The sequence below is a fragment of the Hemiscyllium ocellatum genome, chromosome 25, assembly GCF_020745735.1.
Source record: "Hemiscyllium ocellatum isolate sHemOce1 chromosome 25, sHemOce1.pat.X.cur, whole genome shotgun sequence".
Taxonomy (NCBI): domain Eukaryota; kingdom Metazoa; phylum Chordata; class Chondrichthyes; order Orectolobiformes; family Hemiscylliidae; genus Hemiscyllium; species Hemiscyllium ocellatum.
In genome coordinates, this window is record NC_083425.1 from 45,197,378 (window position 1) to 45,215,500 (window position 18,123).

Consider the following 18,123-nt stretch of genomic DNA (forward strand, 5'->3'; position numbering starts at 1 on the left):
TCTTTGTCTCCATCTTTTATGCTCTAATACACAAGGGAGTGTTAAGGTTCATTTTCATTGGAACAGAAGTTTTCAATCTAAACACAGCGTGAAATCATGATATGTCAAATGTAGATAACCTAAAACCCCAGTTGTGACAAAGTTGTCAGCCATTTCTGCTCGTAGAATAGAAAGTTTAATGCAAGGATGCCAGCAATGAGTTGAAGTTCTGTGCAGATAATTCCAGATAACCAAACTTACGCATGCTTGTCATATGACTGTGTCAACCAATCACAATGGAGTTAGGTGATGCATGCTACAGCACATATCCAGGCAAACCAGCAGCAATGGCTGCAAAGTAGTTTCGCCCATGTCACCAAGAGACATTTTTTAGCACTTAACAAACCAACTGATTTTACATTTAAATATTTAAAAATAAAATAGGGAAGATGTTACTTGCCATGGTTGCACTAACGTGGATGGCACCAAGTAGCTGCAGCTTCCTCTGATGGGAAATGCTAAGAAGCAAAATTCCATCGTGAATGTCAGAACACTGATGATGCAGAAACTACCCTGGATGACCAACTCCACTTTTGAGGCATGAATCATGAAGATGAACAACTATGTCAATACATGAAAAGAAAGACTCTTACCATGATAACTCTGAACAATGATAGAAAAACTGAATGGCCTGAAGGTGGCTAAATAACCTGGATCAGATGGATTACTACATCTCAGATCTCGGGGAGATAGCTGAAGAGATAGTGGAGACGTTAGTGGTGATCTTTCAGGAATTGCTAGAATCAGGGAGGGTCTCAGGTGACTGGAACATCACTAACGTGACATCTGTGTTTAAAAAAAGGAGTAAGGCAAAAGGTGGAAAATTACAGATCGATTAGCCTAATCTTGCTCGTGGGAAAGATCCTGGAATCCACTTTGAAGAAAGAAATTTCTGAATACTGTACAAAACTCTGGTGCAGCACTCTGAGTATTGCGTATAGTTGTGGTCACTGCATTAGAGAAAGGATGTGGAAGCTTTGAAAAGGGTTCAGAGGAGATTTACTAGGATATTGCCTGGTATGGAGGGAAGATCTTATGAGGAAAGCTGAAGGACTTGATGCTGTTTTCATTAGAGAGTATGTTGAAAGGTGACAATTGAGACATATAAGATAATCAGGGTAAGAGGGTGGACAGTGAGAGCCTTCTTTCTTTGGATGGTGATGGCTAGCACAAGGGGACTTAGCTTTAAATTGAGGGGTGATAGATATAGGACAGATATCAGAGGTAGTTTCTTTACTCAGAGTAATAGAGGCATGGAACGTCCTGCCTGCAACAGTAATAGAATCGCCAACTTTAAGGGCATTTAAATGGTGTTGTGGTTCTGTTCGCCGAGCTGGAAGTTTTTGCTGCAAACATTTCGTTCCCTGGCTAGGGAACATCATCAGTGCTATTGGAGCCTCCTGTGAAGCGCTGCTTTGATGTTTCTTCCGGTATTTATATTGGTTTGTTCTTGCCGCTTCCGGGTGTCAGTTTCAGCTGTAGTAGTTTGTATGTGGGGTCCAGGTTGATGTGTCTGTTGATGGATCTTCTTGCCGTTTCCGGGTGTCAGTTTCAGCTGTAGTGGTTTGTATATGGGGTCCAGGCATTCATCCACAACTCCATTAACAGACACATAGACCTGGACCCCATATACAAACCACTACAGCTGAAACTGACGCCCGGAAACGGCAAGAAGATCCATCAACAGACACATCAACCTGGACCCCACATACAATCTACTACAGCTGAAACTGACACCCGGAAGCGGCAAGAACAAACCACTATAAATACCGGAAGAAACAACAAAGCAGCGCTTCACAGGAGGCTCCAATAGCACTGATGATGTTCCCTAGCCAGGGAACGAAACATTTGCAGCAAAAACTTCCAGCTCGGCGAACAGAACCACAACAACGGACACCCGAGCTACAAATCTTCAACCAGACTTTAAAGCATTTAAATGGTCGTTGGATAAACATCTGGATGAAAATGGAATAATGTAAGGTAGATGGGCTTCAGATTGGTTTCTCAGGTCAGCACAACATGGAATGTCGAAGGGCCTGTACTGCACTGTCATGTTCTATGGCTCTGGATAGACCACACTTGGAGTATTGTGCACAGTTTTGGGCTCAGTATCTCAGGAAGGATGTACTGGCCCTGGAGCATGTTTAGAGGAAGTTCACGAGAATAGTCCCTGGAATAAAAAAAAGCTTAATATGAGGAACATTTGAGGACTCTGGGTTTATACTTGGAGTTTAGAAGAATGAAGTGGGAATCTATTTGAAACATACATATTGAATGACCTGGACAGAGCAGATGTTTTGAAGTTTCCATTGTTAGAAGAGACCAGGACCTGAGGGCATAGTCTTAGGGTAAAATGAAGACCTTTTTAGAACAGTGATAAGGAGAAACCTCTTCAGACAGAGTAGTGAATCAATGAAATTCATTGTCAGAGAAGGCTGTGTAGGCCAGATCATTTGAGTACATTTATGACTGAAATAGATGGGCTATGGAGGATCAAGGGTTATGGTGAGAAAGCAGGAGAATGGGGTTGTGAAACTTTTAAAAGATGATTGAATGGCAGAGCAGAGACAATTGGCTGAATGGCCTAATTTCTGCTTGTATGTCTTATGGTCTAATGCCTGCCTACTCACACACCTCTTTCTCTAATTGAAGCTGTAAGGCCATAGTGATACTCCAAGATTTTGCACTACAGTGTGATATTATGGCAACCATGTTTGCTTGTATTGACGACATGATGGACTCATCCAAATACAGTGCTCCAAGCACAAAGGTTCCTGAACTTTTCAATTGGTAATGCAACCTTTTCAAAGCCTTTTACTTTACATTGTTAGTGTGAGCAATTTGAAAACTTAATAAATTTTTTCGCAATTATTGCAACACCCCGTTTTAATTTTTTTTAACAACACATTTACCGGCAAATTAAGTTACCTGGGGGCCTTCACGGCTACATCTTAAGTTTTACTTCACATGATTTTGCCTGTGGGCTTCCAGTGATTTGACTTACTGGAGTTCCTCTGTAACTAATCTTCATACAGCTAACATTGTATCTATTCTTTTCCAGACTGTGAAAGCACTTAACTACTTAAAAGAAAACTTGAAAATAATTCACCGAGGTAAGCCTACCCTTTGAGGTAAATGAAATAATTCCATACTGAAATTTAGCTTTTCGTCAGCAACAATCAAAACATGAAAACTTGGCACCTCAGGGAATGGCTTGAAGTGTCCCTATCATGATCTTTTTAAGTGGTAAATAGTGTAAGTACTGCATAAATCAGCTACTGTCCTGATAAATAGAAATAACTCAGTGTTGGCAGAAATATTAAAATTGGGACTTGTCATCAATCAAAGCAGAAGTCATTTTTTAAAAGTTGACTTATACCTCGAGAGGACTGATGGTATCAGACCAAATCTACCATTTCAATGTGGACAGAGTGGACTGTAGCTGTGCATTCTGGCCCAAATGCTGATTATGTAACAATGACCGACATGTAAGGTTCTTAATACATCTGTCATTCCAATCATTTCTGAAAGTTGGAACAGTCTAGTTAAAACAACTTTAACAGCTCCAGCAAAAACAGTTCTTTTAAAACACTTCTGAAATGATTGCATTAATAAATATTAACACAAATATTTTCCAATTGCACGTCTCTTCCTTGTTGCCCCACTGGAGTCTGAGAGCTAATTCTCCAAGGTGCTTGCACTTATGATTTAGATCAAAATATTCACAGTCAGCAGAAAGGAAATATTTTGGAAGGAAATAAATCACATGAGATCAGATAACTTAACACATTGCATGGATTCAAAATGACCAATTTACTAATATCCCTGTAATGTGCCAGATTATAAATTTTACCAGCATAACCTTTGTACGATGTCACATTTTATCATTCACTTTTTATGAACTCTACACTGCTATTACATAGTGTTTGTTGTCCTCATCAACTACATTTGAATAACTGTGACATTTTTCTTCTGTTTTCTGCTCTCTTGCTAAGAGAGATTTTAAACCGCATCATTCTTTTTATAGAAAGTCTGGTGGGTTTTTTTTGTAAAAGATATTGATCTTATTGCAATATACTAATGACTTTTGTTTTTGATTTTACAGATATCAAACCTTCTAATATTCTTATGGACAGGAATGGCAATATTAAACTCTGTGATTTTGGTATTAGTGGACAACTAGTAGACTCAATTGCCAAAACGAGAGATGCAGGATGTCGACCATACATGGCAGTAAGACAAAATAGTATTTATTTCTCAGCTATGTTAATTACCAGCCTGGTAACCTTTATGATCTAATTTTAAGATATGTATGTTTTGTTTTCATTTAGACTGTGTTCCAAATGAAATACATGTAATTTAAAGATTAATCTTTTAAATGACACGAACAGTGATGCCTTTGATAACTTTTAAACCTAACTCCACACTTTCAGTTGGTTTGTAATTGTGGAATGTAATGTTTATTCACAATTATATTGAAATAAGGGCTTAATGGGGAAAATTTACAGGAATGTCTATCTGTGGAGGATTTGATGAATGTTTACACTAGCTCTTTACAGTAAGAATTGTGCTTTTGTAACTTGAAAATAAGAATGACAGCTAAGTTCTAGCAAAGCAATTCATTGCCTGACTTGAACAAAAACTGATTCTTAGTAAACAAATGATCTTAGTAGAAAATACTGCACTATGCTTTGTCTGGATGCAGTTTGATAATTATCGAATTGTAATTTATAAAGGTTGTCATATGGTTAGAAGTTTGCTTTAATTTTTAAAAAACAAAATTACCTGCTGTATTTTGTGCTCCGATCTGGAGCTGCCTTATCCTCTCAGCTATACGTTTTTGTTTTTTGATAGGACTTCCATGTTCATTCTGCTTACCTTTCCTTGAGATTTTAGCTACTGTCACGTGTTAAGTATCACTTCCACAAAAACCTCCCAATTACAATTTCAAAGATTTGTTTGACTACATGTCTGCGTCCTTTTTACATTCTATCCAAAGTCAGATTCCTGCTGTGTCTTGAAACGAGCTTTAGGTTTTGTAAGTACTTTTAACATCAATAATAGGTTTCAGGAAATTTAAAAACTGAAAAAATTGAAAACACTGAGGTCAAGTAGCACCTTTAAAAGTGGGAAGCAGTCAACATTTCAGTTAGTGTTTTCATCAGAACTGGAAAAAGTTGGAGATGCAACAGTTTGAAGCAAGTGCAGGGTGCAAGGGGTGAAGGGTAATGGATTAAAGGTCAGGAAGGAAGTTCTATGATAAGATTTAAGGTAAGATTAAGTGACAAAAGGGGTGATGCTGTCAGGCAAAAGGGAGTGCTGTTGGGATAAGCAAACAGCAGAAATATGTAAATGGCAACAATAGAACCAGTATCGGCACCGGCTGTCTGAACAAAGTGATGTTGGTTATGATAGGACATTTCTAATGCAAATCCTGTATATTTTGGAAATGTGAACTGAGATTTTCATAAGGGAAGTCCCAACAACCCCTTATGCTCTGGGTTGTTATTTTGTACCCACTTCCCATCTTCCCTCGCCAGTTTGTGTCACCTGCTTAACAATTGCTTCCCACCTAAACTTTCATACTTGCCTTCCAGCTAGTCCATGCAAATTATGTTGCAAGTTAATTGTATAGAAATGTTCATTCACACATTGTATTTATTTTTAACTTGCTTGAACTTCAAAATATATAGTGGAAGTTTTTAATGCATTTCTGCAGATTTTAAATAAAATAGTTTAATTTATTTTGATTGCTCCTGTTCGCACTTCTAGTTTAATTTGTATTTTTAGTTAAGAACTTACTTCCAGTACACACAAAGCATTCTGTAGCTTACCATAAAGTCCCAGTCCTCAATGACGACGTTGTATAAACATGCGCAAAATCGTTACATTGAAATCACAAAATACCACAAATGTGTTTTATTCATTTGTGGCATGTGGACACCACTTGCTATCTTTTGTTACGCTCGGTATCCATGGGCATTTAATGCTAAGTTGCCTGTTGTATAACTCCAAAGGGAAATGGAAAAGTCAACTGTGGGTTGGTATGGGACTGGAGATGCACAAAGTCAGGCCTGTTGGGACAGCTTTCTCTTCCTTCCAGCTCTGTATTTATAAATAAAAAACAAATAGCTGCATGGTTAGTTGGTAATAGTTTGTTATTATATCTTGTGCTATATTTAATGTTTTAAAAACCTCAATTAATATAAAACAATGGCTTTCTCATTTATTGCACATTACTTCATGTGATGTAGCGCCACATGAAATCCACTGGTATCCCAACCCAATCTAGTCCCACCTACCAGCACCTGGCTCTATCCCTCCAAACCCTTCCTATTCATATACCCATCTAAATGCCTCTTTAATGTTGTAATTGTACCAGCTTCCACCACATCCTCTGGCAGCTCATTCCGTACACGTACCACCCTCTGCTTGAAAGCATTGCCCTTTAGGTCTCTTTTATATCTTTCCCCTCTCAGCCTAAACCTAAGCCCGCAAGTTCTGGACTCCCCAACCCTAGGGAAAAGACTTTGTCTATTTATTCTATCTATGCCCCTCATAATTTTGTAAACCTCTATAAGGTCACCCCTCAGCCTCCGACGCTCCAGGGAAAACAGCTCCAGCCTGTTCAGCTCAGATCCTCCAACCCTGGCAACATCCTTGTAAATCTTTTCTACACCTTTTGAGGTTTCACAACATCTTTCTGATAGGAAAGAAGACCAGAATTGCACGCAGTATTCCAACAGTGGCCTAAGCAATGTCTTGTACAGCCGCAACATGACCTCCCAACTCCTGTACTCAATACTCTGACCAATAAAGGAAAGCAAACTAAACGCCTCCTTCACTATCCTATCTAACTGCGACTTCACTTTCAAGAAACTATGAACCTACACTCCAAGGTCTCTTTGTTCAGCAACACTCCCTAGGACTTTACCATTAAGTGTATAAGTCCTGCTAAGATTTGTTTTCCCAAAATGCAGCACCTCACATTTATCTGAATTAAACTCCATCTGCCACTTCTCAGCCCATTGGCCCATCTGGTCCAGATCCTGTTGTAATCTAAGGTAACCCTCCTTGCTGTCCACTACACCTCCAATTTTGGTGTCATCTGCAAACTTGCAAACTGTACCTCTTATGCTCGCATCCAAATCATTAATGTAAATGATGAAAAGTAGAAGACCCAGCACCGATCCTTGTGGCACTCCACTGGTCACAGGCCTCCAGTCTGAAAAACAACCCTCCACCACCACCCTCGGTCTTCTACCTTGGAGTAGGTTCTGTATCCAAATGGCTGGTTCTGCCTGTATTCCATGAGATCTAACCTTGCTAATCAGTCTCCCATGGGGAACCTTGTCGAATGCCTTACTGAAGTCCATAGAGATCACATCTACTGCTCTGCCTTCATCAATCTTCTTTGTTACTATTTCAAAAAACTCAGTCAAGTTTGAGAGACGTGATTTCCCATGCACAAAGCCATGTTGACTATCCAGAATCAGTCCTTGCCTTTCCAAATACATGTACATCCTCTTCCTCAGGATTCCCTCCAACAACTTGCCCACCACCGAGGTCAGGCTCACTGGTCTATAGTTCCCTGGCTTGTCTTTACCACCCTTCTTAAATAGTGGCACCACGTTAGCCAACCTCCAGTCTTCCGGCACCTCATCTGTGACTATCGATGATATAAATATCTGAGCAAGAGGCTGAGCACTCGCTCCTCTAGTTCGAGGGTACACCTGATCAGGTCCTGGGGATTTATCCACTTTTAACCATTTCAAGACATCCAGCACTTCCTCCTCTGTAATCTGGACATTTTGCAAGATGTCACCATCCATTTCCCTACAGTCTATATCTTCCATATCCTTTTCCACAGTAAATACTGATGCAAAATATTCATTTAGTATCTTCCCCCATTTTCTGTGGCTCCACACAAAGGCTGCCTTGCTGATCTTTGAGGGGCCCTATTCTCTCCCTAGTTACCCTTTTGTCCTGAATATATATGTTAAAAACCCTTTGGATTCTCCTTTAATTCTATTTGCCAAAGCTATCTCATGTTCCTGTTTTGCCCTCATGATTTCCCTCTTAAGTATACTCCTACTTTATACTCTTCCAAGGATTCACTCAATCTATCCTGTCAATACCTGACATGTGCTTACTACTTTTTCTTAACCAAACCCTCTTTAGTTATCCAGCATTCCCTATACCTACCAGCCTTCCCTTTCATCCTGACAGGAATATACTTTCTCTGGATTCTTGTTATCTCATTTCTGAAGGCTTCCCATTTTCCAGCCGTCCCTTTACCTGCGAACATCTGCCTCCAATCAGCTTTAGAAAGTTCTTGCCTAATACCGTCAAAATTGATCTTTCTTCAATTTAGAACTTCAACTTTTAGATCTGGTCTATCCTTTTCCATCACTATTTTAAATCAAATAGAATTTATTTGACACCTCACTCACCTGCCCTGCCTTCTTTCCCAAGAGTAGGTCAAATTTCGCACCTTCTCTAGTAGGTACATCCACATACTGAATCAGAAAATTGTCTTGTATGCACTTCAGAAATTCTTCTCCATCTAAACCTTTACCACTATGGCAGTCCCAGTCGATGTTTGGAAAGTTAAAATCCCCTACCATAACTACCCTATTATTCTTACAGATAGCTGAGATGTCCTTACAAGTTTGTTTTTCAATTTGTCTCTGACTATTGGGGGGTCTATAATACAATCCCAATAAGGTGATCATCCTTTTCTTATTTCTCAGTTCCACCCAAATAACTTCCCTGGATGTATTTCCGGGAATATCCTCCCTCAGCACAGCTGTAATGCTATCCCTTATCAAAAATGCCACTTCCCTTCCTCTTTTGCCTCCCTTTCTATCCTTCCTGTAGCATTTTTATCCTGGAACATTAAGCTGCCAGTCCTGCCCATCCCTGAGCCACGTTTCCGTAATTGCTATGATATCCCAGTCCCATGTTCCTAATCATGCCCTGAGTTCATCTGCTTTCGCTGTTAGCCCCTTGCATTGAAATAAAGGCAGTTTAATTTATTAGTCCTACCTTGTCCCTGAATGCCCTGACTGTTTGACTCACTTCTGTTCTCAGCTGTACCCGTCTCAGATCGATCGATCTCTTTCCTCACTATCTCCCTGGCTCCCACTCCCCCTCAACCTTACTAGTTTAAATCCTCCCAAGCAATTCTAGCAAATTTCCCTGCCAGTATATTAGTTCCCTTCCAATTTAGGTGCAATTCATCCTCCTTATTCAGGTCACTTTACCCCAAAGGAGATTTCAATGATCCAAAAATGTGAATCCTTCTCCCATACGCCAGCTCCTCAGCCATGCATACATCTGCTCTATCCTCCTATTCCTGCCCTCACTAGCTCGTAGCACTGGGAGTAATCCAGATATTACTACCCTTGAGGACCTCCCTTTTAAGTTTCTGCCTAACTCTCTAATTTCCCTTCCTATATTGGTTCCAATGTTGACAATGACCTTTTGCTGGCCCCTCTTCCCCCGTGAGAACATTCCGCACCCTCTCTGAGACATCCTTGATCCTGGCACCAGGGAAACAACACACCATTCTGCTTTTTCTCTGCTGGCCACAGACATGTCTGTCTGTACCTCTGACTGCAGAATCCCCTAACACAATTGATCTCTTGGAAGCCGACGTACCCCTCGTTGCATTGGTCTCAATACCAGGAACTTGGCTGTTGGTGCTACATTCCCCTGAGAATCCATCACCCCCTACGTTTTCCAAAACCGCATACCTGTTTGGAATGAGTAATCCACAAAAGATTCTTGCCCTAGGTGCTGACCCCTCTCACCCTTTCCTTGAGTTAACCCATCTATGTAACTGTATCTGAGACTACCCCCCCACCCCCCACCCCCCACCATCACTGCCATCCATCACATACTGTTGCTGTTTCAAATTCCTCATCGCTTCTATCTGTCTCTCCAACGATCCACTCGATCTGATGAGATTCGCATCCAACAGCATTTATGGCAGATATAATCCGCAGTAACCCTTAAGCTCTCTTTTAAACTCCCACAACTGACAAGAAGTACATATCACTGCAAAGGCCATTTTTGCTCCTTCACAATCTACAGACCCAGAAAATAACACTCTTACTCCTCTACAAACACTGCCCCAAGTTAAATTAATAGCTATAGCTTATATTTTAAGTTTAATCGAGACATTTATCTCCAAAAACATATACGCTGAAAATGTGTTGCTGGAAAAGCGCAGCAGGTCAGGTAGCATCCTGAGCCGTTCTTCAGGAATTCTGAAGAAGGGCTCATGCCCGAAACGTCGATTCTCCTGCTCCTTGGATGCTGCCTGACCTGCTGCGCCTTTCCAACAACACATTTTCAGCTCTGGTCTCTAGCATCTGCAGTCCTCGCTTTCTCCTTCCAAAAACACAATCAAGAAAGGATCCACTATACTCACTACTGCAGACTTTCTCTTGGACAGACTTAAAACAACAATTAACTTATCTCATTCTGTGCTGTGAACTTTGCCCAACCGATCCTCCAAGATTAGTTGTGAATTTCACGGTTTGTTCATTTTCCCAGATGCACTCCGATGTCCAGCGATACACAAGTTGTTACATTCTTCATGCTGCGACTTCCCCACCTTCTACCCTGTATAAGGGATTTATCTATGTACAAAGCTAAAATCATGCTGAAAAACCAATACATATCTTCCCACTTTTCCTATTTGTTCCCAAAAGTCTGGAACCAATTTGGCCTGCAGTTTGGTCTTGATGCCATTTGTATATTACCAATGAAGTAGTGGAAGGTTCATGACCAATGGCACGGGGCATTCACGTTCCACTGAAGTTTTAAACCAATACCTGGTCTAGCAGAAGTTTAAAAGGTCCTGTGGCATTCCTTGGAAGGAAAAGCAGCGAAGTTCTTCCTGTCATCCTAACAGATATATATTCCTTTTATTACAAAAATCAGATTATCTGGTCATTATCTCATAGCAGTCGGAAACTTGTCGAGTGCTGTAGTTCCTGCATTTCAGTATTTCGTTAGCTATGAATCACTATGGGATACCCTGAGGGCTTGAAAGTGTAACATGGAAGCAAGTTTTTCTATCGTTTAATGTCGATGCTGCATATTAAACCTTGTGTATAACACATAGTTCCTATAATTTTTGCAATAAGTTCCATATTTTTACCTTCACAATTTTCTTGATTTTCTCAGACAAAATACAGCAAAGCACAACTGAAAAGTTAAAAGAGCCATATAAATCAAAATAAAAAACTAACTAGGAAGTTACTGCAGACTTAAGTTAATCAATCCTAAAATGTCTGTTTGGAAAGCCTCTGATACATTTTTGTATGAAAAATGCAAATGTTTTAAGTTTAGTTTATTATGAAGTACTCTTTTTGAAACTATTATCCAACTTGCCCATTAAATCAGCCTCTTGTTTTCTACTTTTCAATATTTTATGTCAAGAGTTCAGTCACAAAAACCTCTATTTTTGCTGATTTGTTTTCCCTGGTATCCTTTGAGGAGTTTAGCATTCCTATATACCTTGAGCTTGTACAGTTCATAATAGTATCATTGAATGAGTCTGGTAGGTCTCTCTCGAGATGGAATCAAAGTATATCTCCTCATCACTTATTCTGAGATCCAACATAGTGTTGGGCAGCTGTTGCATTTGAAATAGTCATATCTTTTTTATCATTATGACCTGTTTAATTTTTATCTCTGCATAACACCACCTTTGGACTTATTTTCTTATTTGTAGAATATGAGCTCCAGTGAAAACGATAGCATTTATGGACTATCCTTTTAAGATAAACAGAACAATGTATTCATTTAAGAATGCTTGTTTCTCTATCTAAGTGCTTTAGACCTAGATTGAAGAGAAATTTTGAATTATTGCATTCCTGTTCATGACATTGACGTTGAGTTTTAAATCTTCTTTCACTTACAAGCTCCAAGAATGGTTTTTATTTCAGTAATTAATACATTAATAAATTGAAAATTCAAATTGCATCTATTTAATGGGATACTTTTTGCTATTCATTGAAGTTTATTTCAATTAAAACATTGAAGTTTTACTTCTGTAAAGCAACTGTGATACGGCTGTCAGCAGACCGAAATGGGGTTTGGTGAAGGAGACTGATTTGCAGGAAAGTTGTCAAGCTGACTGATTTTTTTTTTGTTTGAAAAGGCAAGATGCTGTTTTGAACAGTTTCTTTGGATTGAACCAAGTCTGAATTTCTACTAATGCTAATAAACTGTAACATGCCTACAACAATATAAATTGAAGCAGACTATGTGGAACTAAAGTGTTAAGCTTACAAAGAAATAACTTCATCTTGTATAGAACTTTGTAAACTTGAGGTGGTGCACAACTTTATCTCCACTCACTGCAAGTTCTGCTCTCCAATCATTCCTGTGTTCACTAACCTAACTTTATCCTGTCAAACTGTCCTGATTTTAAAATTCTCATTCTGCATTTTTAGAACGCACATAGTCAGCCACTCACTCTCCCAACCACCCCTCCCTGTAATCTCCTTCAACTGCACAAACACTGATATTAGTACTTGTGTAAACTGACCTCCTGTGTGTTGCAAATCATAATTACTTCACTGGTCACCATATCTTTAGTTACCTTTTTGTTAATTCTTTCACAAGGTACCAGCATCAATCATTTGGCCAGCATTTGAGCACTTGCTGCTTGAGCTAATTCTCCGTGAAGGTGATTTGATCTGCGTTAAATCAATGCCTTTGGTGTACCTATGCCCAAAGTGCTGTTTGGAAGAGATTTCCAGGACTCTGACAGAGTGACAGACAACAGTGAAACTACCAGTCCTAGACTCGAGCTCAAGAATTTTTTTCCTGCAACTCTCTGCCTTGTTTGTCTCTCTTTAATATGCTTCTCAGAAACATCGATTCTCCTGTTCCTCTGATACTGCCTGACCTGTGCTTTTCTAACTCGATTCTGATCTCCAGCATCTGCAGTCCTCACTTTCTCCTCCTTAAAACCTGCTATATGGACCAAACTTTCTTTGATCTAACTTAATACCTCTTTGTGGTTCATTGTTATAATAACTTCTACAATAACAGTAGATCCTTAAGTACTCAGATGAGGAGACATTTCTTCATTCAGAACAGTGAGCTTGCAGAACTCTCTGCCAAAGAAAGCAGTTGAGACTAAAATATTGAATGCTTTTAAGAAGGAATTAGATACTGTTCTGACAGCTAAAGGGATTAAAGAATATGGGGAGAAATCAGGAGCAGGATGCTGAATTGGGTGATCAGCCAGGATCATATTGAATGCCAGAATAAGTTCAAAGTGCTGAATGGCCTAATATTGCACCTGTTTTGTCTTTCTGATTCCTGTGAAGAAACTTGAAATATTTCATTCCAGTGAAGGTGCTGTGTAAGCATCAATCTTGTACTAACTTCCAAGATAACTTGATTGAGTTTTCTGAAGAAGTAACAAAAAGAATTGATGAGGGCAAAATGGTGGACGTGATCTATATGGACTTCATAAAGCGTTCAGCAAAGTTCCTCATGGTAGATTGGTTAGCGAGATTAGATCACACAGAATGCATGGAGGACTAGCCATTTGGATACAGAACTGGTGTGAACGTGGTGGTGGAGAGTTGCTTTTTAGAATGGAGGCCTTTGACCAGTGGTGTACCACAAGGATTCGTGCTGGGTCCACTGCTTTTCTTTTACATAAATGATTTGGATGTGAACATAGGAGGTATGGTTATTAAGTTTGCAGATAACACCAAAATTGGAGGTATGGACAGCGAAGAAGGTTACTGCCAGAGTACAACTGGATCTTGATCAGATGGACTGAGGAGCAGCAGATGGAGTTTAATTTAAAGTGAGGTGCTGCATTGTGGAAAGACAAACCAGGGCAGGATTAAACTGGGGACTGCAAAGAGATCTTGGAGTGTAGGTTCATAGTTCTTTGAAAGTGGAGTTGTAGGTAGATAGGATAGCGAAGAAGGTGTTTGGTATGCTTGCTTTTATTTGTCAGAGCATTGAGTATAGGGGTTGGGAGGTCATATTGCACCTGTGCAGGGCATTGGTGAGGTCACTTTTGTGTGTAACTCTGGTATGCCTTCTATAGGAAAGATGTTGTGAAACTTGGAAGAGTTCAGAAAAGATTTACAAGGCTGTTGCTAGAGTTGGAGAGTTTGAGCTATAGGGAAAGGCTGAATAAACTGGGGCAGTTTTCCCTGAAACATCATAGACTGAGGGGTGACCTTAGAGGTTTATAAAATCATGAGGCGCATGTATAGTGTAAATAGACCAGGCATTTTCTCTGGTTTGGCAGAGTCCAGAACTTGAGGGCATAGGTTTAAGCTGATAGGGGAAAGATTTAAAAGGGACCAAAGGGGCAATTTTTTCAAACCCACTGTAGTGTGTGTCGGGTATGAGGTGCCAGAGGAAGTGGTGAAGTCTGGTACAATTACGACATTTATAAAGTATAAGAATAGGAAGGGTTTAGAGGGATATGGGCCAAGAGCTGGCAAATATGACTAGATTAGTTTAGGATATCTGGTTGGCATGGATGAGTTGGACTGAAGGTTCTGTTTCTGTGATGTATATCTCTGGGCTACAATAAGTGAAGTGGTCTCCGTTATTAAGTAAGGAAGCTTTGCCACCAATTACACTAGACTGCCACACAAAGCAATGAAATTGATGCCCCAATAATGTTATTTGTGATGTTAATTCAGTGAAAATGTTTGAGCAGGTCACAATAATTTTATTTCAAATAATGTTCTGGGATCTGTAACATTCACGGTAACGTGTTTTAAAAATTCATTTGTGCCATGTGGGTGTCAGTGAACAGCACTCATTGCCTGTCTTTAAATTGAGTGGCTTTCTAGACTGTTTCAGAAGGCAAATAAGAGTCCACCATTTTGGTTCTGGAATGGCATGTAGCTCATATCAGGTAAAGTCTTCTGTAAAGAAGATAGTGAAGCACGTGGGTTTTTATAAACGATCAATAATGGTTTCCTGGCACCAATATGGAGACTAACTTTATACTTGAGATTTGCTAGTTTAAATTTGTGATGTATTGAAGTGATTGTCCCTCTGTGCATCAATCTGGATCACTGATCCAGTAACGTTAACTATGCCACTGCATTAACAGCTGTTGGAATGGTATCTGGAGATTGCTCACTTCTCAAACACCAAGATGCATTGTCAAGTGTGATTTGCAGTTTTCACACTTGCGTTGTGAAATGCATTTTAAAAGAACAACATTCACTCAGACTTGTATGATAACTGGCATTTTGCTAGAATGATTGACATTCAATCCCTGCTCTCCTTCCCATTAGAATGGAATTTGAGCATGGAGCTATCTCCTAAAAGCAAGAAGAAAAAGGAAGTGAAAACCTCATGCTTCCTGTTAGTTGAGAAGTCGTCAGTGCAAAACTAGTTTTGACAGTCCACCTGACTGTGGAATTAGGTGGTAAGAGGCACAGATATCCTTGTATCTAACCGAACGTCTGTATACTTTGCAGAAATACCTTGATCAATTGTTCCATTTTTGTTTATTTTCTGTCTTAGAATATTGTAACTATGGAATCAAATTCTTAAGACGAAAGCTATATAAACTTTGGTTGAATGAAGTTCTCTGCTTCTCCAAAGTGAGATTTCTAAGTCTGTTCTTGTGGTTAAGGTCTAGGTTGTTATCCTTTTGCCTCGCTTTGCATTATCATAGAGCCCCAGGGGTATACTTTCATCTGATCACAATGTGTTCGCACATAACACAACCAACTGCTGGTTGCATTTTATTTTTCTGTCCTTATTTCTTCGCAAGCTCTGACTCATGTTTGGGAATGAGTTTAGGGGTATTGTCGGCAGGCTTATGTTGACCATATTGCAGTCATGTGTATGGGCAATGTCTGCAAACTGTGTGGCTCATAGAACATTGAAACCAAGGCCAATTGCTCCTAACAATGAGTCAGTATTGCCAGCAGACATTGGTACATGTACAGCACAAATGAGCTCTGAGCCAGTTTCTCCCTCTGGAATAATAAGAGTATTGTTGCACACCTGCAAACTTCATTGTGTTTCCCAAGCTGAATTAATTTAGCACAGTTTAGAAACCTAATCTACGGGGGTCTTGAGATAACATGGTAGCATGCCTACCTCTGGGCCAAAAGACCTGGGTTCAAGACCCACATGCTACAGCAGATGTGTTGTAATTTGTCTGAACAAATTGATTAAAAATAGCTGTAGGAACTAAATCTGAGATCTACCAAGTCATTGATAATTTGCACATGCTGTCTGTCAACTGCAAATTGGTAGGCAATTATTTATTATCCAAACTCTACAATACATATCCATGAAGGGGCTGACTGTGTACAGTATTCATTTTAGTTATGGCCTGTTTATGTGCGACAGGTTACATTAGAAGTAAAATCTATCTAGATGCAGAATAAAATTGTTTGAATTTGCAATGTCTGCCTTGTCACTGCATTAGTATTTGATCACCTTGTCACTAAAATGAGCTTTTTACAGATGTGTAATAAGCCATTGTTCCTTAGGAGTTCACCAGTAATGCTTTCTGTCTGCTGCAGTTAACAGATTGGTGACTCACCTGTAACTCCCACAATTACAATTGTCAGTAGAACATGTGTATGGATCTCAAACTTTACACTTTCTTTGTTTGATCGAGTACGTTTTCTTGATGTTTTGATTATAATGTCATTATGATTTTGTATTTTTAATTTCTCAGATGATTTCACAAGCTTCAGTTATGTCGTTGTGGAAAAACAAGCTGTAGCTAGTGCTTGCATTTTTAATTGTAGAAAAATTTCAAGTGTTTTCATTAAACTACACTGAAATCCTTGTGTCGGGACTAATGTTTCCTTTTTACAATGGTGTCCACAAGGATTGTCATGGTTAGCACAATTGTTTTTCAACTCCATAGCCTGAATCTGACTTTTATTAACATATAAGGTGGACACTCATTGAGAGATTTTGAGGGCTGATGCAATCAGTTACAGCAATGGAAAATGCATGATAGACTGAAGGAATTTCTGTTGCAAATTGGTTTTGCTATAATGCTGCAATAGTTTTTCCACACTGATTGGAATGAATGTTGTGTTTCATTCTTATTCTTTGCTTTAGTTCAGATTGATCAATATATTCTATCCTCAAATATCAAAAAATGCTAGTTGATGAGTGTAAGTTAACTCGTTTAAAATTTTGCAAATTTTGAATGGCTCATTCTATGTAAAGGGGTTATTTTCAGGTGCAAAGGTGTTTGATGCATGGAATATTACTGAGACAGATTGAATTTGTGTGTGAAATTCTGCCATTTGATCTAATAACTTTGTATTAAGAGAGAAGCTTAATTGGCCTGTTATGGTAGTGGATTTGGGAAAGCATTGATCATGGGGAAACCCAAAACCTCTTGAGTAGCTTTCTCCAAGTTTTGCTGCAATTGTACATTTCAGGACGCAGCTTAAATGCCATTAGAAAAGATGATGTGCTTTTTGACTTGCCTGACTTTGAGACAGAGCACAAAGATGTTTTTCCAGGGGCAGCAAGAGGCTAAGATTTAACCAGATTGTAGTTGTACTGTGCTGGCTGGAACAGGAGCATTGTGACCTTTATGGCTGTCGACTGAGTATTAAATGCCTTTGGAGGTCAAGTCAAGACCAATGTAATCATTAAGTGAATTACGAACTGGACTATTGCATACAAATTGAACAAGAATTCAAATGAAATTGTAAACTGAAGTTATGTGAGAATTGCTTTTACTGATCCTGGAAAAGTATATTGTGACATTGTCAATGAAGACTGCAATCTGTCTGCAGCAGAGGTTATGAGCAACAATGGCATTATATTATTGTGTAAAGTGTGTGACCCAGTTAAAATATAACCCCGTTACTGATTTTAATAATGAAACCAAATGTAGAGTGTGTTTCTGCTAATCTCTGAGGACATTTTAAGTTTGTGTTGTTGTTTGCTTCCTCCTTTTTTGCCGAGTTAGTGTCTCCATAGCAATAATAAATCACAAGGTCTCTAGGCGTTGGCTCAAAGATTGGTAAAGCTATGGTTAAAAACAAGCTGATAAATGAAACCGTGGTCATG

At 39.3% G+C, this 18,123-nt stretch overlaps 1 protein-coding gene across 4 annotated transcripts in view; it reads left to right on the forward strand.

Moving 5' to 3' along the window:
• The window catches only part of map2k4a (mitogen-activated protein kinase kinase 4a), a 177,213-nt gene that overhangs the window by 126,937 nt on the left and 32,153 nt on the right, over positions 1-18,123 (forward strand). For all 4 annotated transcript variants that reach the window (XM_060844279.1, XM_060844280.1, XM_060844281.1 and 1 more), the window contains 2 exons: positions 3,101-3,152; positions 4,145-4,272. In XM_060844279.1, coding sequence (XP_060700262.1) covers positions 3,101-3,152; positions 4,145-4,272 — 180 coding nt within the window. The remainder of the gene's footprint in view (positions 1-3,100; positions 3,153-4,144; positions 4,273-18,123) is intronic.